This window comes from Sylvia atricapilla, chromosome 1 (assembly GCF_009819655.1).
Source record: "Sylvia atricapilla isolate bSylAtr1 chromosome 1, bSylAtr1.pri, whole genome shotgun sequence".
Lineage (NCBI taxonomy): Eukaryota > Metazoa > Chordata > Aves > Passeriformes > Sylviidae > Sylvia > Sylvia atricapilla.
The window spans coordinates 110,191,799-110,215,543 of NC_089140.1; the positions used below are offsets into that span (position 1 = coordinate 110,191,799).

Here is a 23,745-nt window from a genome sequence, read left to right on the forward strand (position 1 = left end):
GGAGCCGTCAGGCACTGGGATAACAGAGACTTATGTGCCCACCTACCTTGTGCCACCGAGGCTTCCAGCTGGCTCTGGCAAAGAGAGTAGTTTTGTGCTTAGCAACATGCCTGAAGGTGGAACACAGAGCATGTTTTGTAGGCCTGGCTGTAAGGTAGAACTTAAACAGTTTTATCTGCTCAGTTACATCTCTGAAGCAGTGATGTGGTCATGGAAATTTGGCAGGGGGGGAGTGTCATGCCATATAATGTGTGTCCTCGTTGTCCTTCATGCTAAGGAGTTGCCAGGCTCTTGGAAGAAAGTTACATTTTACTCTGCAAAGTTGTGTGGATGGTGCTGTAGAAATTAAGTATTACTGTTGCCAGGAAGGGCTTGGCATTGTTACCTGTTCGGGTCAATTATCCCACAGTGCAAGGCAAGTTGTCCCTGCATGGCTTTGAGAGAGAAACACGGTGTTGGTTTGCCTTGGGTAGGCGAAAGCCCAGAAGTACAAATCAGAATTGGGGATAAATGTCTTTAAATACAGGGTGCATTCTAATACTCCATTACGTTCACATTTGCCTCCTTCATGCCTTTGTAGTCTTATTTCAGTCTCTCCCAGCAGCTCAGTTCCATTCCCAGAGGCCTGAAGTGAATAAATCCAAACTCTAATCCATGCTCTGTTTGGGCTTCTACCCCATGGCCAGCACACACGATACGGCATTTCAGAGACTGAGGGATGTGAGCCACATTTGCTCGTGGAAAAAAGAAAGAACTGCAGCAATACAGTGACGTAAGGTTTACCCTGCAGGTTCACCTCGGGTTACAACCGGATCTAATTCAGCATGCTCTTGTCAGTACAGCTTAGTTCAGCTAAACTAAGAAAATACAGTTCAATTCTGCATACAGCTAACTCCCACATAAAGCATCAAAACATTTCCAATCTATTTTTTTTTTATTACAGGCTTTTTTTTTTCTTTTTTTTTTTTCTCCTTCATTTGAAGAGCTGTTGGGCCTGAATAACATTAATTTATCTATCTGTTTGGTACCAAATGAAAGTAATTATATGAGTTTGATAAAGGGCCATTTCAAGGTAGATGGGAAAACACATTTAAAGAAGATGTTCCTACACATCAGATGCTAATGAGGTCACTGAAGAGAACATTGTTGTTGGCGGCCTCTACTCGTCCCCAGAGTGCCTTTTTTCACTGGGAAAAGGTCCTGTCATGCAGTCTTAATCTAGAGCATGTTTGAAATAGCTCTTTCAGCTAGTGAAGTGCTAAACTGCTCCTTTATTTTAATCTTAGTAGACTGAAAAAAATGGCATAAATTTCACAGCAGTGATTATTTTTTTTTTGTATCTGAAATAAGTTTACAGTTTGATTCATATCTGTGTGGCTGCAAGTTTAATCTGCCAGAATACCCTACAACTCCTAGAACTGCAAATGCGCCTTGTTCAGTGGTAGACCCGAAGTCATGTTTGTGTTGAACACATCAAGTAGCTCAAAGAAGTGAAATAGTGTATCTTGACCCAGATCTAGACCAAAGTGGTTTTATACACCAAACCGAGAAGAGCTGATGTATGCTTGCTGCCTTCATCTTCAAGTGCTTCTAGCTACTGGCACTAAGAGCAAAAAATGGTTTAGAACACAAAGCTTTATGGTACACTCACAATACTGTCATCTTTTTCCTTAAACAAGCATTTTAGACAAGAATCTCTTAAGTAAACTTCAGTGTTAACCCAACATTGGTGTGTTGGATCTGGTCCAGTACATTGTTCCTGACATGCTCAGGAACTGGCCAGCTGAGAGTTCCGGAATAATGTGACAAGAGGGGGATTTTCTTAATCTTTGGGGATTCCCCTTAAGGGTGATGTCTTAATCCCTGACACTTAATCATTGTTTGTGTCAGGAAGTATAAATTTTTTTCTCCTACTGCCTAAAAAAAAGGAAGGTCCATTAAGGATTATATTCTGTCTTTCGAAAACAGATGAGTTTCTAATGGGAACATACAGGTATTTTTTTACAATCTAATGATTTATTTTTTTATATATATAGTCCTTTATGATCCCAATTATATTCATGCTTCAGACAGCTCCACAGGGTAAACTTACATTTTAAGTTTCAAAAGGTAGAATAGAATTTTCCTTAATCTCTTTTAAATTTGCCTGTCAGTTTTAAACTCCCTTTTTAACTTGCATTTCATATCTCATAATAATTTCTTCTGGCTTCAATGTATTCTTTTCCTTTCATTTTCAGAAAATAAATAAGAATGTTTAATTTCCCTTATTTTTAATATTTGTGATTTTTTATACAGCTGTCTTGCCTTGCTGTCCCATTTGACTCTTTTCCAAACAGAAATCAGTCTTCATACAGCTGATTTTCTGAGGCTCAGAGTGATTTATGTTCATGGGGTCAGAACCCTTTCTGTGGCTGTTCTTTTTGCGGTGCTGGCTGCCTGTAAGCATTCCTCATGCCAGATTTACAGCTTTTTTTTTTTTTTTTTTTTGCTTAGGTGGAGAGTGTTTCCCCCCCCCTCCCCCCATTGTTGAATTTCGAGCGATTTCCTTGACATTGCCAGTGTCATCAGAAGTGGTATGAGCCGAGTGAGTTCCAACAGGTGGTACCGTCGGGCTGCTGTCACAGGGGATGAGATCATACATTCATTCTGTCTCTGTGATAGATTTGTCTAACTCTCTCCAACTCGAGCTGACTTTGATCCCATATAATGAAAAGCCTTAAAATAGAAAGTGGAAGGGAACAGAGAGGAGCTTTAATTATTTATTGGCTGGGTCGAATCCATACCTTTTGTAAAGAGACTTCTTTTGTTGTTTTTTTGGTTTATTCAGTTTTCATTAAGCCAAATTTAAATCTTTATGCTCAGCATTGGTTCAGATTCTGAGGCTGATTAAAGAGGCTTTTGAAGCAAGGTTCATTTTTCCTTCAACTCAGTTATTTTTCCATTCACGAAATGGAATAAAAATGTTACTTGAACTGTTTTCAATATTTAGTCCTAGTAATGCTAGGAGGTCAAAGGTACTCAAAGTTTTAGTTGCTCTGACCACCTAGAACATGACACCCACCTTAAAACCACTGAAGGCTATGCAGACAAAGCAGATGAGAAGTGGGAGGGAAGGAAGTGAGTGTGTGAATTCCTAAACTGACAAAACAAACCTGTGGCGTAGCTGAGACCTGGTCAGGTCTCTACCCCGGCTAGTGCAGCGTGTAACAATAAACCCTGCCACACTGACCTCTCGGGTAATGCCTGAGCAGCATGGGCACGGTGAGGGGCTCTCCTGCCTGCATTTCAGAGTAGTATTCCCAGTTACAAATGTGGACCCTGCCACTCTGAGCATTTTGCTAGTGTATGTGTCTTTGCCATTCTCTGGAAGCAGCAGAGATGTCATCTCCCTCGTTGAGTGGGAGGTGCTAATGCAGGGGCCTTGCCCTGGTAGGTTGTGCAGGAAGAGGCTGGGTGTCATCCCAAAGCCACCTCCTTCTCTGGAGGCTGGATGGTGCCTCCTGAGGGTATGGGGGCAGAGGAGAGGCTTTAGGTGTGCCACTTCCTTACATCATTACACTCGGAACAAGCAACAACCTTCCGGTTACCTCTGTAGTCTTAAACCAAAGAGCTTGCTTGATTTATTTTCGAAGTGACTGCCTTCATGGGTGTGCATGTCTGTAAAATCTGCATGCTTGAGTTGAGGCTCAAAGAACCCCAGAGCCTATCAATATCACTGCATGCCCAGCTCCCTCACAAGAATAGAACAGTAATGTGAAAGATAGTGATGGTTCAGAGAAATGTCCTTGCTTTATCCTCACTCTCTCGGTGCCTGTGGATACATTAGCAGACTACTGTACATAGGGGAGAACATGCCTTTAATAGTTCTGTCTCAGCTGCTGTTAATTTGATTTCCCTCAGGTAGTCAGTGTTGTCACAAAGTCCTGGAGCAAGACTTTTTGTAGCAAGAAGAACAAATAATTTACACTGGAATGTCTGAGGCTCTTGGATAAAGCATGGGCTTCTATGAACAAAGCAAAAAAACCTCAGTAATTTCTTTTATTTGGGGATAAATATGATTTATTCAGTTAGATGGAAGGAGGTGCCATAAAAAGGAGCAGCTTTGTGGAATCTGACAGTGAGTAGGTTATGGCCAGACCTGTGCTTGGTCTTTGTGCCTCACACTTGGTATATTTGTGGCTGTTCATCATGAAACTTTACAGGGCAATGTCAAAATAATCTGCAATTATTACTGACCTACTTCAGATAACATATTTTTCAACATCTCAGTTTTCCCGTGAAAGTTGTTTAGTTTGTATTTTTAGCTCCAGTCCAGCTTCTTCTTGCCATATAACTTAGGCAAGTTGGAATTAGGTACATTGTGTCAGTCCTATGGTCAAACTGTATTTGTTTGCATTTAGGAAAATCTGGAGTGCTGCCTTTGAAAATAATGGGCTTCATTCTGCCCCAAATTGCCATGTCCCGTTCTTTTGCTGGAGTCATTAATTTAAGGGTGGAATTTTTCATCAGGACTCACTACGGCTGCAGCATTCTAATACTACTTTAATATTGCATGGCTCGTATAGCTTTGCAAAAACTAAAATTAAAGAATTTAGAGCAGAATTAGGTCATGAATTTGACCAAGTGCATTTGAAAATGCCATGCTAATTATTCTCTTTAAAATTACTGAATGGATTTCTTCCAAATTTGCTCTATTTCATAGATTCCATTGACATTTAAATATAATTAATTTTATCACCGTGCTGTATCATAAAGTCGGGTTTCCCATATTTTCATTAGCTGGTAGATGTTCTATAACATAGGAGGAAATAATACTTGGGGCATGGAGAAAAAAAGTGAATGAAGTCTCTCTGTTAACATTGCCTTTCTGGAACTCACTGATTAATTTTTTTAGTCTCATCTTGCTGTTAGGAAGGGTTGCTTTGTTTCTGGTACAAGTTGTGTAAAGTTCTGGAGATTCTCCAGAAGGTTTAAGATGAGTGTATGGCTGAATTTTCAAAGCCCTAACCTTGCACTCTAGCCTTTCATCCTCTCTTTTATTATGGAAAGTGTCCACTTTTCCTGAAGGTGCTGATTCTTCTCATCATTCCTCTCTATTCTGATGAGTGTGCACTTTTTCAGAGAAAAAGTGCTCGAGAGACATTTCTTCCTTTGAAATGGTTTCTTCTCTAGCTTGGATTTCCATAAATTAGTGCTAAGAGGAAAGTGTGGAGTAACCGAAATATAGCTATGAAGATTGCAGAAAGCACATTGTGATGTTTGAATGTCTGAGAATATGTATTTTCCTTGGGGTAGAAGTTTTCCCTGTGTTCAAATAAATGCTTTCATGGCAGCTGCTAATGCCTTCCATAGGTGGTATCCAGTTCTGACAAATTCTCAGCCCTCAGAAATAAGGGTACAGGGTGGGATTATTGACTGCAGTTGTGTTCAGGTGGTTTTTGTTTAGAAAAAAGCATTTCTCTAGAACAATCAGATTGTTAATTACCACGTGATTAATTGACTTCATTACCATAAGCCACTTTCCCCCTTTCCTTTCTGCTTTTTTTCTTTCCCCTGTGCTCCGTGTTGTTTGTATGTGGTGTGGCACTGATGTGGCTGGGGTGGGCTGTTTTCCCCCTTTGCCTGGGGCGTGTTGCTGCCAGCATTCCCTAATGTGGGACTCTGCTGCCCTGCCAAGGGAGCTTCCTGGGCCTTTCTCGGGGGCCGATCCGGACACCCATCCGAATCCTAAGATGAGATCATGATCTAAATACGTGTCCCAAAGCCGGGTGATCGTGCTGAGGAGAGGCTTTATTCCCTGCACCATTCTGGAAGCACAGGAGAAACGCTGGCAGGTACAGAGCCAAAGGGATTTGCTGGGTTGGGCACGCAGGGGTCCAGCCATGCCATCTCCTGAGTGTGGTGCTGCTTTCTGCCTCATCACCAGCGACTTTATCTCTTCCCCAAGCCCGCAGACAGCGCTGAAAGCTGCCATGCCTTACCGCAGCTTTCCCGCCGACATTTGGGATTTCTCCACAGGATGGGTACAGCAGAGGGAGCAGTAGGACAAGCTTCTCCCAGGCTGTGTCACCCTGCGTGCTCCCGGCCCGGTGCAGGCCCTGGGGCTGATCAGCCCCTCTTGTGCCCCGGCGGCAGCGGCGGGAGCCCGAGGGATCCGCTCTGCCCTGGGCCCGAGGGATCCGCTCTGCCCTGGGGCCGGGATCCGCTCTGCCTGGGTCCGAGGGATCCGCGCTGCCCTGGGGTCTGAGGGATCCGCGCTGCCCCGGGCCCGAGGGATCCGCTCTGCCTGGGGCCGGGATCCGCTCTGCCCTGGGGTCGGGATCCGCTCTGCCCTGGGGCCGGGATCCGCTCTGCCCCGGGGCCCGAGGGATCCGCGCTGCCCCGGGGCCGGGATCCGCTCTGCCCCGGGGCCGGGATCCGCTCTGCCCCGGGCCCGAGGGATCCGCTCTGCCCCGGGCCCGAGGGATCCGCTCTGCCCTGGGGCCGGGATCCGCTCTGCCTGGGTCCGAGGGATCCGCGCTGCCCTGGGGCCCGAGGGATCCGCGCTGCCCTGGGCCCGAGGGATCCGCTCTGCCCTGGGCCCGAGGGATCCGCTCTGCCCTGGGGCCCGAGGGATCCGCTCTGCCCTGGGCCCGAGGGATCCGCTCTGCCCTGGGCCCGAGGGATCCGCTCTGCCTGGGGCCGGGATCCGCGCTGCCCTGGGGCCCGAGGGATCCGCGCTGCCCCGGGGCCGGGATCCGCTCTGCCCTGGGCCCGAGGGATCCGCTCTGCCCCGGGGCCGGGATCCGCGCTCTGCCCTGGGCCCGAGGGATCCGCTCTGCCCTGGGGCTGGGATCCGCTCTGCCCTGGGGCTGGGATCCGCTCTGCCCTGGGCCCGGGATCCGCTCTGCCCCGGGCCCGAGGGATCCGCTCTGCCCTGGGGCCCGAGGGATCCGCGCTGCCCTGGGCCCGAGGGATCCGCTCTGCCCTGGGCCCGAGGGATCCGCTCTGCCCTGGGGCCGGGATCCGCGCTGCCCTGGGGCCGGGATCCGCGCTGCCCTGGGGCCGGGATCCGCGCTGCCCTGGGGCCGGGATCCGCTCTGCCCTGGGCCCGAGGGATCCGCGCTGCCCTGGGCCCGAGGGATCCGCGCTGCCCTGGGGCTGGGATCCGCTCTGCCCCGGGCCCGAGGGATCCGCTCTGCCCTGGGCCCGAGGGATCCGCTCTGCCCCGGGGCCGGGATCCGCGCTGCCCTGGGCCCGAGGGATCCGCTCTGCCCTGGGGCTGGGATCCGCTCTGCCCTGGGGCTGGGATCCGCTCTGCCCTGGGCCCGAGGGATCCGCTCTGCCCCGGGGCCGGGATCCGCTCTGCCCCGGGGCCGGGATCCGCTCTGCCCTGGGCCCGAGGGATCCGCGCTGCCCTGGGGCCGGGATCCGCGCTGCCCCGGGGCCGGGATCCGCGCTGCCCTGGGGCTGGGATCCGCTCTGCCCTGGGCCCGAGGGATCCGCTCTGCCCCGGGGCCGGGATCCGCTCTGCCCCGGGCCCGAGGGATCCGCTCTGCCCTGGGCCCGAGGGATCCGCTCTGCCCCGGGGCCGGGATCCGCGCTCTGCCCTGGGCCCGAGGGATCCGCTCTGCCCTGGGGCTGGGATCCGCTCTGCCCTGGGGCTGGGATCCGCTCTGCCCTGGGGCTGGGATCCGCTCTGCCCTGGGCCCGAGGGATCCGCTCTGCCCCGGGCCCGAGGGATCCGCTCTGCCCTGGGCCCGAGGGATCCGCGCTGCCCTGGGCCCGAGGGATCCGCTCTGCCCTGGGGCCGGGATCCGCGCTGCCCTGGGGCCGGGATCCGCGCTGCCCTGGGGCCGGGATCCGCGCTGCCCTGGGGCCGGGATCCGCTCTGCCCTGGGCCCGAGGGATCCGCGCTGCCCTGGGGCTGGGATCCGCTCTGCCCCGGGCCCGAGGGATCCGCTCTGCCCCGGGGCCGGGATCCGCGCTGCCCTGGGCCCGAGGGATCCGCTCTGCCCTGGGGCTGGGATCCGCTCTGCCCTGGGGCTGGGATCCGCTCTGCCCTGGGCCCGAGGGATCCGCTCTGCCCCGGGGCCGGGATCCGCTCTGCCCCGGGGCCGGGATCCGCTCTGCCCTGGGCCCGAGGGATCCGCGCTGCCCTGGGGCCGGGATCCGCGCTGCCCCGGGGCCGGGATCCGCGCTGCCCTGGGGCTGGGATCCGCTCTGCCCCGGGCCCGAGGGATCCGCTCTGCCCTGGGCCCGAGGGATCCGCTCTGCCCCGGGGCCGGGATCCGCTCTGCCCCGGGGCCGGGATCCGCTCTGCCCCGGGGCCGGGATCCGCGCTGCCCTGGGCCCGAGGGATCCGCTCTGCCCTGGGGCCGGGATCCGCTCTGCCCCGGGGCCGGGATCCGCGCTGCCCTGGGCCCGAGGGATCCGCTCTGCCCTGGGGCCGGGATCCGCGCTGCCTGGGGCCGGGATCCGCGCTGCCTGGGGCCGGGATCTGCGCTGCCCTGGGGCCGGGATCCGCTCTGCCCTGGGGCCGGGATCCGCTCTGCCCTGGGGCCGGGATCCGCGCTGCCTGGGGCCGGGATCCGCTCTGCCCTGGGGCCGGGACACGGAGGGACGGAGAGGGCTGTGTGCAGGGACACCTCCGCCAGCCCTGCAGGGCACTGATGCATTTCAGAGAGCAAGTCAGGCGCTACTGGCTTTTACATAACTGATCTGATGGGACTCGTGGTGTTGGCCTATATATTAATGCTCCAGCTCTCATTAGCAGTTTCTGAGACTTCCAGGCCTCCTCCTGTGTACTTGCTGTGTTTTTTTGTTGTTGTTGTAGTTGTTGTTGTTGTTTTCTTTATGGAGGAAAAAAAAAGTAATTTCCTTCCTTTTCAAAGTTTTTTGTCTGGAGGGTGAAATAAAATGAGTTTTATTTGAGAGCAGGAGAATTTTTTGGTGGGATGTGGGACGAATGAAAGGGGATTGTTCCTACCTTTAGCTCAACTGAACAGAGAATTTCTTTCATAAATTATCCTCTTCCAGTTCTGAAAAAAGTGTGTGTCACTCCAGCCACAGTCATGTCTGCCTGCATGCACACATCATGCAATGGCTGAATTTCCACAAAAAAATTGGGATTGTCTGTCCAGGGAAATAAAAAAAGATAACGTTTGTGGCATTTTTGCAAAATAATTTACTGGAAACCATTTTCAGTGCAGAATTTAGCGCTGCAATGAAAACAAGGTGCTGATGTGAAACAGGGTAACGGAGACATTTCCATAACATAAATGTCAATATATAATAATTGCAGAAATTAGGACTTTGTTTTCAAGTGAATGTTGTGACAAGACAGGTTTCGGTGTTGTGATCTTTTCTTTCAGAAACATTTCACTTTTCCTCTTCAAGAACAGGCTGCAATGAGCTCTGTTAATTAGTACTGTTTGCTACCTTTTGTATGCTTGGTTAGACCAGACATAAGGCCTTTAAAGCAGCAGAGGGTTCTTATCATTGAGAAGACAAAGAGCATCTCCTGCTGGAACAAAGACTGTGTCATGCATCTTTGTAGCTGCTATGTGGGCTGTTTGTTTATTTTATTTTCAGAGTTTGGCTTTTTGAGGGAACACAATCACGCTATGTTTGTTTTTCTCACACTCCTGGCCACAGCCAGTAGTTTGAACTCACTAGACACCTTCTGCTAAATTAAACACCTAGGAAGAAATCTCAGCTGTACTGATTCTCCTTGACTCTCCTGAAGTGGAATCCAAGATAGCAACCCAAAAAAAGAATAGGACATGCAATATGCCCCTCCTAAAGCAGCTCCTATGTGTGCTGGCTGCTCAATCTGAGCACACACAGCTCTGAATCAAGCTGCACAACCTGCTTGCAGCTTTTTCCACGGGTAGGGAGAAAATACAGAAGGGAAAGTGGAAGGGAGTTGGGAATACTGATAACTGAGGGCAGTATCTAGAAGAAAAATCATGGAGGCCTGGGGAAATTAAAAGGATAATTGTGAAGGTGGAAGTGTAGGTTGGCTGCATGAAGCTAGAAACTGAGGTGGGCAGCTCTCCTGTCCTGAGGGGCAGGAGTGGTCATAAGAGTTCAGAGGAAATAGGGATTACTGTTGTTGGAAGCAATAAATAGCAGAGGATCATAAATCCTGAGGAAGACAATCTTCATTAGGTGCACTGCTCACCAAACGACTTAAATGAACTATGGCTGTCACTTCAAACCTTGAAAGTTCAGCGTTTTCAGGTAGAGCACAAGTAATAGATGATATTAGAAAGTCTGAAAGCAGCCTTTTTATTTATCCAGGAGCACTACCAGTTGCAGAAAGACTTTTCTAGGCCTCAGCACTTTGTGGGCTTAGGTTTACCTGTTGTTTTTGTTTGTTTTTATTGTTTTGTTTTGGTTTTTTCGGGTTTTTTGTTGTTTTGTTTGTTTGTTTGGGTTTTTTTAGAAAATTTTTTTTTCAGTCTGGTAAAATTACCCATTTACCTACAAAACTTCATTTTTTAAAAGTTGCTCTTCATTTTATTATATCTCAAATCCTAATTTTGTTGATCAATTTGTGCACCTAACAAAAAGAGTAGTCTTTTTGTGTTTAGTGTAAAGATAAATGGAACCAGAATTGTTCTAATTCTGCCCTTAGGTATTTCTCAAATGAGTTTGAAAATGCATCTGGTAAAGGCAAAGGCACAGAGTTTTTCAAAAGTTGCTTAGCTCTTCATAATTAATGTTAAAACTTTGTTCTTGTGTACAAAAAGCCAAAGTCTTTATATCCTGGCTCCTATACATGTGACATGCTTATATATGATGATAAATACTGGTTTAAGCCATGAGTTCATACCAAAAACTCCTACCAATACATCCAATACGTTCACAAAACCTCCAATTCGTCTTGTGTTTATACAAGACGTAGCAAAAGGAAAGACATGTTCAAAAGTAAAAAAAACAGATATTTTCCTTTATTCAGTAAAATGGAAGGGCTGAAAATTTGATTTGTTCCTGAAGCTTCAGTTTGTGACCATAGATGATATCCGTTCTTTCCCTATGGCTTGAATCACAGAAACATAGAAATCAAGAAAGCCAGCACAGAAAATCTGTTGCTGCAAAACTGGTTGCATTCCTCATTCACTTTATTAATGCTTATGAAGAGTTTGAACAATTTGTGTGTGTTTTGCAAACAGCAGAGCTAACCCATCTGAACATTTTCAATGCGTGAGCTTCCTGCCATTGCCCAGTGAGCCTCATGGAAATGGTGGGAATGCTGTGCCCAGAGCAGTCAGACTCCACACTGGGAGACCAGGGCAGTGTTTTGCCCTGGGTGAGCCCGTGTCCATCCCCTGGGTCTCCTTCCAGGGCAGATGTGTCCTGCTGTGTTGGAGGCTGTGTGGTGGGGGTCAGCAAGGGAGTGGGTGCTTGGGGGCTGCCACCAAGAGCCCCCTGTCCCCACCTACTGCAATATCTGTCGCCCACCTCTCAAAGGGAAAAAAAAGAAGTGGTAGGCAGGAGAGAAGCAGCTCATGGATCAATGCTTGGCCAAACCCCAGCTGCTGGACGGTTTTGGAGAGGGCTGTTGGTGTAAGTAGGTAGCTGAGTAGGCTTGGCTGAAGGTCAGCTGGGGCAGTGTGGAGTGTGCAGGTTGAGAAATACTGAATAAACAGTGCTGAAACCATTGTGACAGGCAGGAACTGCATGCCTGTCAGTGTAATTACAGTCCCTACTCCAGAGCTGTTACTCTTGAACAAACCTGTGCTGAAATTTCTGCAGAGGTTAACAAGATCATTCCAAAGAGGAAGAAATACTCTTGAGTAAGACTTACAAGGATTGAGCCTGTAGGGTAGAAGATGCTGCTTGTCGCAGTAAGCCCAAATCTTCAGACTGCCAAGACTAATGAATTGAAGACACTGACAGACAAGGGGAGACAAAGAGCAAATTTGGTGCACATTATAAATAGCTAAACATGAAGGGACAGATCATGCCTCTTAGGCACTTGGCTAAATTGGGAATGGATAGGAAGTCACATGGCTCCAAACATGTTACCTCTTTACACTTGTCACTGGTACCAAATTACAATTCCCTCTCTGCCACTCCCTCCTCGTCTGCTCCCATTCCAGCTCCAACTTGAGCTCCCACTCCTCCACAAGAACTTACTATTAATATGTTTTCACATATCTCAAATCTAATGCCACAGAAGTCCCTGATCTGTAACACTTGATGATGGTTATAAGCAACAGACCCTGCTGAGAGAGGAGTATTCCCTGTCACAGCAGTGGTAAATCTCGCAGCTGTACACTGTGTGTTGTGCATTAGAGCCTGGTATCACTGCACACAGCTCTTCATCTGAGGAAACTGGACACCTGTCTTCTCTTTGGCTTATGTGATACAGTTTTTGGACATATGATCTCGGACTGTCTCATTCATGGGATTGGGATCATGCTGTCCACGTTGACATCCAAGATTTCCCAGTAACTTCCAGCATCATTTTCAAAGCTCTTCCCCTCCCCATACTCTTAGGTTTTTAAATACCCTCTTAGTAGACATGGGAAGCAAACAGTGGCCTTTTAGAGGATTCAAAGCCAAATCTCTTTTCCTCTGTATCTACTAAGGGAAACACACAAGCTTAGATAAAAGCATGGATGTGCTCCCGTGGATTTCCCTGCCATTGTTTTCCCTAACACTTAAGCACTCTCTCGAGGTAGTTTGAAGTCCTATAAACAGCTCAGTCCTAATCCTTCCTGTTCATGACTTCACTTCTGAATCATCACATTTGTCCATCGCACCTTCTTCCACGGGGTGCATCTTTCTTCCTTCCTCGTTGCCCTAATTAGAAAGGAGCCCTCAGCCACAAAGGCACAAAGACTTTTCTTTGTTCTTTTGTCTCTCTGAGCATCTTAAGCACTGTGCTTTTTAAAACCTAATGTTAACAGTCGGTCTCTGCTTCTAGTGATTATCTGCCCTTCAAGGCTGACATCTTTACAAACAGTTTGGAAAAAAAATTACTTGATGTACGTACTGCATTACACGAAGTTGCACCATTTGAATGGGAATCCTCTGGCTCTGATTTTCTGTGCTCTGAGAGATTTATAAGCCAGCAGTGTTAGAGGTGGCTCTGTCAGAAAGCAGTGCCAGACGAGGCAGCTTTCCTACAGTTTGCTGCAGCTCTTCAGCCTGAATAATAGACACATGCCCAGAACTGTTCTATCAGGAATCCTGAGAAAAAGCGGTGAAGTGACTGCTTCCTCGTCTGGCAGGAAGTCCATAGCACGTTTAGCTGGAGTTTTTAACGTGCTCTGGAAGGCAGGTATTGAACATACTGGCTTTGCTGGTTTTGCTAATAGTAACAAATGTTAGTGATTCAAAATAAGTATTTCACCTTTTCAGGAGTTGTCCACTGATTCGTTATTATGTTTCTGTGTTGCTGGCCCACAAACCTGAGCTCAATCCAGGTTAAGAAGAGCTTTTGCCTTTCAGTGTGTGCAGACTGACCCCCAAAATTACTGTGGAGTTATTGTTTTTCATCAGACTATATACGCTATATATGTTCTCAGTATGTTCTCATATATGCTGTATGTGTTCTCAGACACACTTATTTTTATGCATGTTATCAAGCAGGCAGGAGATGTGGAGACTTTCTATACATGCACTATGATGCAGCCCCTTGGCTGATTTTTTTACCCCTCCTTGAGGCCGTTCCAAGTCTGACCAGTTTCCTTCATTAGGCTGCTTGATCACTTTTACTACTGTATCAGTCCAACCCTTCAACACTGACATTCTGGAAAGTGTAATGCTCCATGAAATCGGGCATTGGCAAGGCATTTTTTTAAACCGTATTTTCAGCCAAAGGATTCTGGGCACAGCTTGGCCTCGCCCTGTCTGCCCCAAACCGTGCTTGCTGCTTGTCTGCATCCCTACAATCCCCTCTTGGCAGCAGCTCAGACAAAGGCTGAAGACTCTGAGAAACCAGACACATTTACCAGGTTATTCTGTCTGAATTGGTGGGACTAGCAATTGGTATTTTCCTGTTGCAACTGGAAGTGTTCAATAATTCATACATTTTACATAAAGTCTTGCGCTCGTTCTGCTCCTCCCCATGTCTGAGATAAGGCAGACTTGATGGCAAGCAGTATTCAACTGAATATGCATTTGAGCATTAAAATCTGCTGCTTCAAAAGGGTGATCATCAGAGTCGGGGGTTTGTGTCAACACTAGCAACCTCTGGTAGGGACACTGACTTTCTGAGTTTCATGGAAGGAGGTTTTTCCCCACTTCAATCTCTTAGAATGCTATCATTATTCTGTTGCATCTAAACAACATTGCAATGCATTGTTACTGTAAGGAGCCACGGACTAAGAGTGGAAGTTTAGAAGCTTTCTAGTCAAAATCTGGTACAAACTTTTTTAAATTATATATTCTATTTTGGGGTGGTTGGTTTGGGTTTTTTTGTTTGGTTGGTTTTGGTTTGGGGTTAGTTGTTGTTTTGGGTTGTGGAGAAAATTTTGTTTGTCTTTTGGGTTTTTTTGGGTTTAGGGTGGGGGTTTTTTTTTGGTGTGGGTTTTGGTTTTTGTTTTTTTTGTTTTGTTTTGTTGGGGGGGGGCGTGTTGGTTTTGGTTTAGGTGTTTGGTGTTTTTTTTTTTTTTTGTTAAAATGCCGCTCCTCCGTAAAGCTCCCTGTGCAGGGGGCTGTAATCTTCCAGATACGAGTCTTCTCCAGCAGCGGGTGAGTCGCTGCCTTGCCCCAGGCCTCCAGCTCGTCGTGCCCGGGATCCCCTGGGGAAAATGCGTCCCAGGGCTCCCGCTGTGGACGGCGGCTCGGTCGGTGGTGCTGGCGCTCAGGGACCCTTGTGCCTGAGTGGGCACAGGCTGTGATTTGAGGCGGCTGCCCCGGTTTCCGAAGGCTCCGTGTGGCGCTGCTCGCCCAGCCGCTGGCCCCGGTGCCCGGCAGCGCGGCGGGCGGGCGGGGGCAGCCGAGGCTGGGAGCCCGTGAAATCCTGCCAGCCATGCCCGTGTGTGTGTGTGAGTGAGTGAGTGAGGAGAGGTGGGGATGGGGCAGATGGGGGTGGAGTGGCAGCCTGGGAGGATGGGAGGGAGAGGGGTGGAGGGATGGAGGAGGAGAGGGGGCCGGATGCCTGCGATTGGTAAAGCTGCACGAAGGCATCTGCCAGCAGGACTTCAGAGGAATGTGAAACCAAATCATTTAGAAGTTAAAGATAGACGCAGAATACACAGCATCTTGAGCCAAGGTTTAAATTCATCCCTCTCCGCCTGGCTTCTCGCAAAGCTCGGCTTGTCAGCTTGCCTCTGTCTCCTCTAGCAGCTGTACTATTCCCTAAAAAAATAACCTCATTCTGGATACTTGGGAATTACTAAGGCGGCAAAAGAGATCATGGTGCATACAGTAGGGTAAGTAGGAAGCTTGCCTCTGCATGCATTTGCTCGGGTGGTTCCTCTGGGCTTTCCTGCTGCCCCCAGAGCACTCTGGCAGTTCCTCCAGGATGCGGTGCATACTCAAGTAATGCTTACCCCCGGGCCATTGAGTCTCCCGTTTTCCCCGTTTGGAGCATTTAAACCTTATTCCTCAGTGAAGTGTTAACTCATAAGGTTACTTTTCTTGGCATACCTAGGGAGTCTTGGGCTTTATTTCCCATTGTCGTTTGGAGTGCTGTTTTCCTAACAGATGATTTTTGTTATGTACCTCTGCTCTTCGTTAGTGGGACATGCTGTTTGAAATGCTGCTAATTATTACAAAGTTGAAAAGCGAGTTGTTTTCCATGTAAGAGAGGATGTAGTCAATGTTTGCTTGCTTGTTTGGCCATGGTTTCACTTACAAACTATTTCCTCATGGGTGAATTTGATCACAGCACAGGGTTAATTAAATTTAACCTTGTTTGTTTGTTCCCAAATAATGCTTTTACTAGGATTTCTATTTTTTTTTTTTTTTTTTTTTTTTTTTTTTTTTTTGGTTGTTGGTTGGTTTTTTTGGGGAAAAAAGAAAAAAAGACTAACATTTTGGCTGTCATTTTTTTTTATCAAAGTCCTTCTAGTGCAAGTTTAAAAATCTGTGCATTCCCCTGGTACTCATCACTTAGTGAATTTGTGAGTAAAAAAAGAAAATTCAGGCTATCATGTTCTTTCTAGAACTTATCAGAAGTAATTTAAGTGTCTGTCAGATACATTGCCTCATTGATCAATGTCTTTTTCAGGCAGTTTCTGAAACACTTCTGGTGAAGTTGTGGTGTTCCTGTATCCAAAAGAATTTTAAAATATAGCAACTCATTTGGAAGTTAGATGTAGTATTTGTTTTATGTAGCAAGAACATGTAGTCTGAGAGTTTCATCTGAATCTGGGCTTGAGTGTGCTTCGTCTAAATGCCAGTGTTGTTTATACCATTTTTTTCTGGTCATGTGTGTTTTATACTCATAGTAGTGGAGCTCCTAACTTTGGATCTGGTGTCAGTTCACCCAAACATACTCAGAATTCCTGACGTGTTAGTACTGCCCATAATAACCATAGGAAATAGGTGCTGTCTGCGGATAACTGAAACGCCTGACTTTTTTGGTTATAGATATCAGTGCTGAGGAGATGCATATAATTACAGTCTGTGTCGTGCAAAATATGTGAAAGTGGGTGAACTAAAATAGAAACAGTTCCTCTGTTTCAAGGAAAGATGATGTGTCTGGTATGTTTTGATATCTTTCTGGCATTTGATTGAGTTCATCTCTATTGGTCAGCTTGCCTGAATTTTGCAAAATATTCGGCTGTATTTGGATGAGTGAATCTGCTGTGAAGTGTTTTCTGTGTGATTAAGTATAGGGGATGGAGAAGAAAGAGATATGTAACCTTTACGGTAAATGTGCAATAAAAACGGATGCAGGGATGAGAAATGAAATTCAAGCCAGTTCTTTTACAGTTTGTAATAGCTGGGTGTTCTTTTCAGTAGCTCAGACTAGATCAGTGCCTCAGTCCTGGGCTAAACTTCCAGGCCAACAGTCGCTTACATCAAGGAATTTTTTTTACATTACATTAAGGAATTACTGTAATATTTGTTTTGATATTGAAGTGAAAGACCTTTAAAGAGACAAATATGCCAAGATGAGTAAAACTTAGAGTGAGTCTTGGTGAAGTTGTGGTTAGTTTCTGGCTCTTGCACAGGGTTCTGTGCCACTTCAGGCAAGTCATGTGAGCTCTCAAAGGCCCTGCAGACCAGAAGGGGTTGGAAGGAGGTGAAAATACCTGTATTATTTCTCTGTGTTGGGTATCTAGGTAGCAGTTCCTCGGGCTAGGCATGGCCTCTGATAAGATTTAATATAATAGGCTTCTGTTTGTAGATGCGCTCTTCCTATGGCTCTGGCCTCCCCAAGGAAGGAGAGAGAATCCACAGATTTAGAAGTAGGGGTTCACTGCACCTTTTATAAGCTTCCTAAACTGAAAGAGAAAAATAGACTGACATTCAGAGGTGAGCAGAAAATAGAATTAATGTTCCATGGGAAATTCCTGAGTCAGTTCAAAATTTAATTGCATTTCCCTACCACAGTGTATTGCTTTTCAGAAGTTATAGTTCAGGAGCATGATGTTCCCATTTTATTATCCGAGACCCTTCTCCCATAATTAAATGTCCAAGAGGCACTGGAGAGCTTTGTCACAAAGAAACATGCTTTGAATTCTGGGAAGTGAAGCTGCCTGAAAAACCTTTGCTCCTGGAAGGGAATGAGCATCTGACCTCGGAACAGGATGTTCCCAAAGTAAAGAACTACATTGTGGTATTAGATTGACTTTAAGAAGTGTTCTGGTCTACCTAATCCACCTGAAATAATACTTTCCAATTGTCCTAGCAATAAATGGAAAATGTTCAATAAAGTGATATTTTCCCATAGAAAATGTAGGTGTGTTTAATACAAATTCTTAATTATTATAATGTTGTCATATTTACTGAAGTGGAAAATCCTTGGCCAGCCGTTAGGGTGAATTTTTCTTGGTTAGGGTGAGTATGCTCAGTGATAATGGTACTACACAGCAGCGTGATACTGAGGTTTTTGGATAAGGGTGGGGTAGCTTTATCAGGACATGACACAGAGACTGGAACATCTTTCCTCTCCTTGCCCTCCTCCCCCTGCCACGTTCTCCCTCACTAGCCTTGTGCTCCTTAAGTGACTAGGATTTGTTGGGAAGTGGGGAGGGAGAGAGAAGAGAGAAGCAGACATCACTTTCTTAAAGGCTTTTGTAACAAGGAGTTGCTGGGGATGGTGACACCCTTCTGGACTTCTTTCCTCACTGCAGCTTTCCCTTCCCGTTCTCACATTTCCCAGGACCCCAAATAATCCCACACAGGGGGAGATGGAGAAGTTCTGCTTAGACAGAGGGGATGGGCTGGTGAGAGGGAGCCTGTCCCCTGTCCTTGCCTCTTGCTGCTGCAGAGACAGGAGAGATCGTGAAGGTGCTGGCCTTCAGGGGGATCTGGCAGGGGTCAGAACATTGGTGAGGCTGGTGCCTCCTGGTGTCAGGCACTGTGTGAGTCGTTGAGGTGCTATTCTGATGCTGGTACAGTAGCATCACTAGCACGTGCCATGCTTTCCTGCTCTGAGGAGCTGACTGTTTGGTGTCTCTTAGGGAGAAGCACTGCTTTGTCATGCCAGTAGCATGTCTGCTTCTTAAGGAGGCTGGTCATGTCCCTCCCTTTTTGTACCATTAAGTTGTAAGTGACTTTGTCATGAGAGTTCAAAAACATCCTTCTTTCTCAGAAGATGAAAATGGGTTTGCAGCATTTTTCCCCTTTAATAGATCCGACACTTTTTTCTTTGCAAACCATGCTAAAACCAGTGGCAAGGATATGCTTACGAGTATTAAAAATCCCTCCTTGCTAGATTTTACAGTTATTGTACATGGTTCCCATTTTCCTTCTGTCATGATCTTTTTTTCTTTGTAAAACTTTTTTCTAGCCTCATCTTCAAGCTTTTTGCAGTGGTCACAAATAAGAAAATGGAAGTGACATTAGGAACTGGTTGGTAAGGAATTTCAGGACTGTTTCCTCAAGGTACCCTGACAATGTGCTTTTCTGAGCTCCAAAGCAGCAGCTTATAGTGATAAAATTTCCTTTATCTTCCTTTCCTGATTCTTCTCCCAGTGATTTGTTTTGGCCGAGTGTGACAGTCTGTAAGGTGCACCACACTGTAGAAAGCCTTCCATTTTGTAATTTTGTAATTCTGTAAGAAAACAAACCCACCCAACCCCCAAACTAATGCAGTTACTATGTCCTATGCAGCCATATTATCCCCTCTGAGCCAATGAGTGGGAATCCAAGGAAATTGCCTGTCAGAGCAATGTCGGGTCTCCTGCGCTTACTGTTCCTTCTGGCTCCTGGTGTATCAGGGAATAAAGAACTTCCTGGCTAATTATTACTGTATGCAGTGACTTTACCTGGAAGCACAGCAATACTTCCCAGTAATAGGATGCTTAAAAATGCATCTAATTGCAGCTGTGGTAGTTGAGAGAATGTCTAGCACCTAACAGTCTTGAAAAATCATCCTCCCTGGCAGGGGATGTTACGGGAAACTGAATTTTACTGTCTCTTTCCTGTGTCTGAACCAATTATGTGGCCTCTTGCTATAAAAGTTGATTTGGGGATTATACTCTGAGTAATAAAGAGATAGGAAAGCAGTGGAAATCATGAATCTTTCTTTATTAATTCATTTGCTGGCGTGGTGATAGCTGTTTGCTGAACATAACCTTCCCTGGGGCAGTGGAGGGAACAAGTCAGCTTCTGTGCCTGTGATCTTTGTCAAGCCATGTAGGGAGAGAGTTTGGTGTATCCCGTTCTGAGAGCAGTGATGGTGATACTTGTCTGGTTCTGAAGAGCTCCAGGATCAAGAGATGAAAAGTAGTACCTACATGCTGCATTCTTATTTTCTTTTATGCCTATGGTAAGGATAAGACTGGTTGGGTATGAAATACCTCTTTGTAAATTTGTAAGAAAATTTGCACTAAGTGGAGCCTAAAAAAAAAGAGATAAAAATGAAGCAGAGACAGAAAAGGCTGTCAGCAAGTAGACTTTCAAAGCAATTTGATGACAACTTGTGACTAGTTTTTTTAAACACTATGAAAGTAAGCAAAGGCAAAGCACAGAGGAACATGCATGGAGTGGAGTTGTCCTTGAGTACTCTTTACCAAGTAACAGCTGCAGATAGAATTAGTAATCTTGGGCTTTCCTGCTACATTTTAAAAATACCTCTTGTAATGGAAATATGCCACTTTCTAGTAATTACTACCTTTTCAGTGCATGTTCATTCTTAATGCAACATTGTCCTTGGAGGAAGATCAGGGAACACTTTGATTCTTTTGAGATTCATAAAGCAATGATTATTTGGCTATCACAAGTTTCTGTCCCCCTGTTTCTTTCTAATTAAAAACTCATTGATATTGAATTAAATGACTTACTGTAATATTTGTGTGATATGGAAATACAATCCATTCCCTGCTTTTAGATCACTTTTTTTCCCTATAATTTGACTTGAGAATGTTTACATCTAAAAAAAAACCCCAAAACGTTAAATTACAAAGGCAACATATTGATTTAATAAGTTTTTAACTTCTGAGTTGATAATTCTGAAATCTTGTCACTTTTTTGACATGGAATCCTAACTATCTTGTATGACGGAAAGCTTTCTCACCTACTTGAAAAATTAAAGTTAATGTGGGAGATCTGGCCAATCCTTTATCTTGGTATTTGATGTCTATTTTTAATTGTTCTTATGATAGTAAATACTTAACTTTTCTTTGAATATACACCAAGAATCTTTCCTCCAAACAGATCAAACAGATTTTCAAACAGATCTAACAAAATGCAAAATGTTTTATGATTTTATTTTTGTTCCTAAAATTTCGATCAGTTTCCATGTCTCATTAGGGAAAATAAATCACATCAGCTTCATGCAGCTGTAAATTGTATTGTGCTGGTTGATACAGGAATGCAGGGAGAGCCTAACAAAGTTGAGAGTCAAGATACATTCTCTGCCAGCCTATTCTGTAAACAAGCCATGTTTTCTTTCCTTAAAAACTCCACTTCTGATAATGCTATCTATCATGTTACTTCCCCTACAACTTATCTTCATCCTGGCTTCCCATCTTTCTCTGCCACCTCCCAGGCCTCTTCAACCAAAGCTGTGAGTTGTCTCCCCCCTGACTCCAGCCGCAGAGTTGGATGACCCATCAAACACAGCCACAGCAAGCGGGGCAAGCTGGCAGCACATTCAGAAGTAATTCAGCAGCAGTCCTTTCTCCATCTCCTCTGCTTGCCTAGAGAGTCTCAGGGAGGGTATTTCTGGAAGAGACACATTTTCAGATACAAGAAGTTGTGTGTGGCTTGCAAGGAGCCCGCTGAGCATGTCTCCCATAGATCCATGTCAGTTCAAAACAAAAGTCATCAGCAAAGGTGCAGACCTTCAGCTGCCAGAGCAATCAGTTGTCCTTGTAAGCTCTAAAGCTCCCTGTGAGCCTCCTTGGGGATGAAGTGTGACTTCTGTTAATAAACTCAGCAGCTGTTTGGTGATAGTGATAGGAAAGTAACAGTTGTATCTGCCTGCAGAATTTTTGTGTGTGAAACAATGGAGGAATGAAGGCTTCTCAGCAAAAGAATAGTTAAAGATTTCTTTTAGCACAGGTGGAACTATTTCTTTTCCATAACTTCAGCTTTGAAACATGCTGAAAATTTGTAAACACTACATTCAGCCTCACACTAATATTTGATATATGAAGTCTCAGATCAGCCATACAATTTAGAAGAGCAGCTGGAAAAAGCATTTTATAGTAGAAAGTGGGGGTAAACAGAGGAAACTTGCTAAAATGATAATGGCAAAAAGCAATTATATGACCCTAGGTGAGAGTAAATATGATTTCACAAATCATACAGTTAAATAAATAAAGGAGGTGGTGCATGGTTGAAGAGAATCCAAACAAATATATCCAAACAAATATACGTTTTTCATCTACATTAAATCTGGTAATATATTCCTAAATAGAATTAATAGTCTTAGAGACTAAAGACTTTTGGAAAAATGGTAGTTCCAGGCTCATGTGGACTCTTTGCAGAACAGTACATTTTCAGGGAAGGGGGAATAGGTGGTGCCTGAGTGTCATGCAGTTACTCACAACTTGGGGGTAACTTGGGCTGAATGGGCCTGATCTTTGCTGTTACACTTTTTAATATCCACTTTTGTTGGAACAGTGTATTCTCTGTGAAAAAGGCATCAGCGAAGAAGATAGACTGATGATTTTTCAGGCCTCTCTCATTTTCTAGAAGTGGAACTAAATTCCTTGTGCACAAAGCCCAAGCTTAGTAACTGTGCATGTAAAGTACTAAATAAGTTATCCATTGTGTTATGTCCAAGAGAAACCAAGCTTTGCCAGAAAGCAGCCCCAGTCTAGCCAGGTCTGTCCATACCTATTTCACAGGTCATTGATCCTATCCTTTTTCTTGGATAGGATCACCTTTAACTGTTAGGTGAGTGCTTGGGCTTGTGCTAGTCTTGACTGCCTATTACTGACAGGCTCTGTACAGAGCTAGAACATAAAATTGGGTATTTCAGCCTTGGAAGAAATAGTCCTACCTGCTTTTCCACTCTGCTCCTGGTGGACAGAGCAAATAAAAAGTGGAGAAGTTTACGCAAATACTGGCCCAGTCCTTGATGGATTTCCAGTGTTTTGCACTGTGTGTGGTTGTGAAAAACTACAGACACCTTGGGGCCTTTTGTGAAGCAGCATTGCAAAGGGCATTTTTGTCTTCTTGGTTGCACCGAGGCTGCAGTGGTGGTGTGTAGTTCCAGAAGGTTCACTGAGCTGTATCCTTGTAACTTTTGACGCCACTACTTCTGGGAGGCAGCTAGTGGGACAGCAGCTCTTCAGGAATGGGTAAAGGTTACTGTGGACCTCCGGCTGAACATGAATTGGCAATGTTGAGCTGTTAGAAAGGGGAGAAAGAAAAGCACAATATTGGGCTGCATGTGGGACCGCAGCCTGCAGGGAGCAATCCCCATCGGTGAGCTCTCAGCTGGAGTTCCGTGTTCATTTTGGAGCGCTGCTCTTGAAGAAAAGGCTGACTGCTTTGGATGTGGAGAACAGGGCAGGAAACTATCAGAGATCCACAGGACATACCCCAGGGGGGAAGCCCTGAAAGGGTTATGTTTTCTGTGCCTAAAGAAGAGCAGCCTGTGGAGGAGTGAGTAGGAGAAAGGCAGGTTTTCAAGCACAGGCAGCTTGAAATTGTATTGTGCTGGTTGGTACAGGAATGTTGCAAAGACTGGGGCAGTAATCTCTTTTCTGTGCCATGGACAGAGAGAAACGGATCTAAAATGAAACAAGGAGGAGGAGGTAAACCCTGTGAAGGTTTTATCCACAAAATACCCTACCAGTGGATCTTGTGGAGTCTCCATCACTGGAAGTGTTAGGAATGATTTTAATAAACATGAACAAAATGTATCTGACTGTCTCAGGGTGGGAGGTGGATTACATATCTTTCCTACCATCCCTATGATTTGACGATACTGGTGATAATACTGCTCATGGAATTATTTTAATGACAGACATTCTTTCTAAATTCTAGTTGCAAAGATCTCTGCAGAGTGGAATATGTTTTGCTGAGGTGGAGGAGGCACTTAATCATCATATAATTTCCTCATTTTGAAATGTTCCTTAGATAAGGCATAAACAGCTGGCTTTGCATTTCATCTCAAATATCATTGTCCTGAAATACTTGGGGACATCACTTTGTCGGCTGGCACTTGAC

General features: G+C 46.0%; 2 protein-coding genes across 23 annotated transcripts in view; one reads left to right on the plus strand and one right to left on the minus strand.

The window, feature by feature from the left end:
• DTNA (dystrobrevin alpha) overlaps positions 1-23,745 on the plus strand; it is a 291,661-nt gene that overhangs the window by 29,821 nt on the left and 238,095 nt on the right. For 19 of the 22 annotated variants that reach the window (XM_066330567.1, XM_066330549.1, XM_066330575.1 and 16 more), the window contains exon 1: positions 15,221-15,374. The exons of 2 other annotated variants lie outside the window; for them this stretch is intronic. Coding sequence is in view for 18 of the 20 variants with exons in the window: in XM_066330549.1 (XP_066186646.1) it covers positions 15,358-15,374 (17 nt within the window). In the remaining 2 variants the exon portion in view is untranslated. Of the gene's footprint in view, positions 1-15,220; positions 15,375-19,197; positions 19,369-23,745 lie in introns of those variants that run through there. One more of the 22 variants, XM_066330591.1, reaches the window with a different exon arrangement.
• LOC136358722 (collagen alpha-1(I) chain-like) lies at positions 6,109-14,973 on the minus strand. The gene is made up of 2 exons (XM_066314726.1): positions 14,673-14,973; positions 6,109-8,648 (listed from the first exon to the last, which is right to left on the minus strand). The coding sequence occupies exons 1-2, from the start codon at positions 14,971-14,973 to the stop codon at positions 6,109-6,111; spliced, it is 2,841 nt and encodes a 946-aa protein (XP_066170823.1).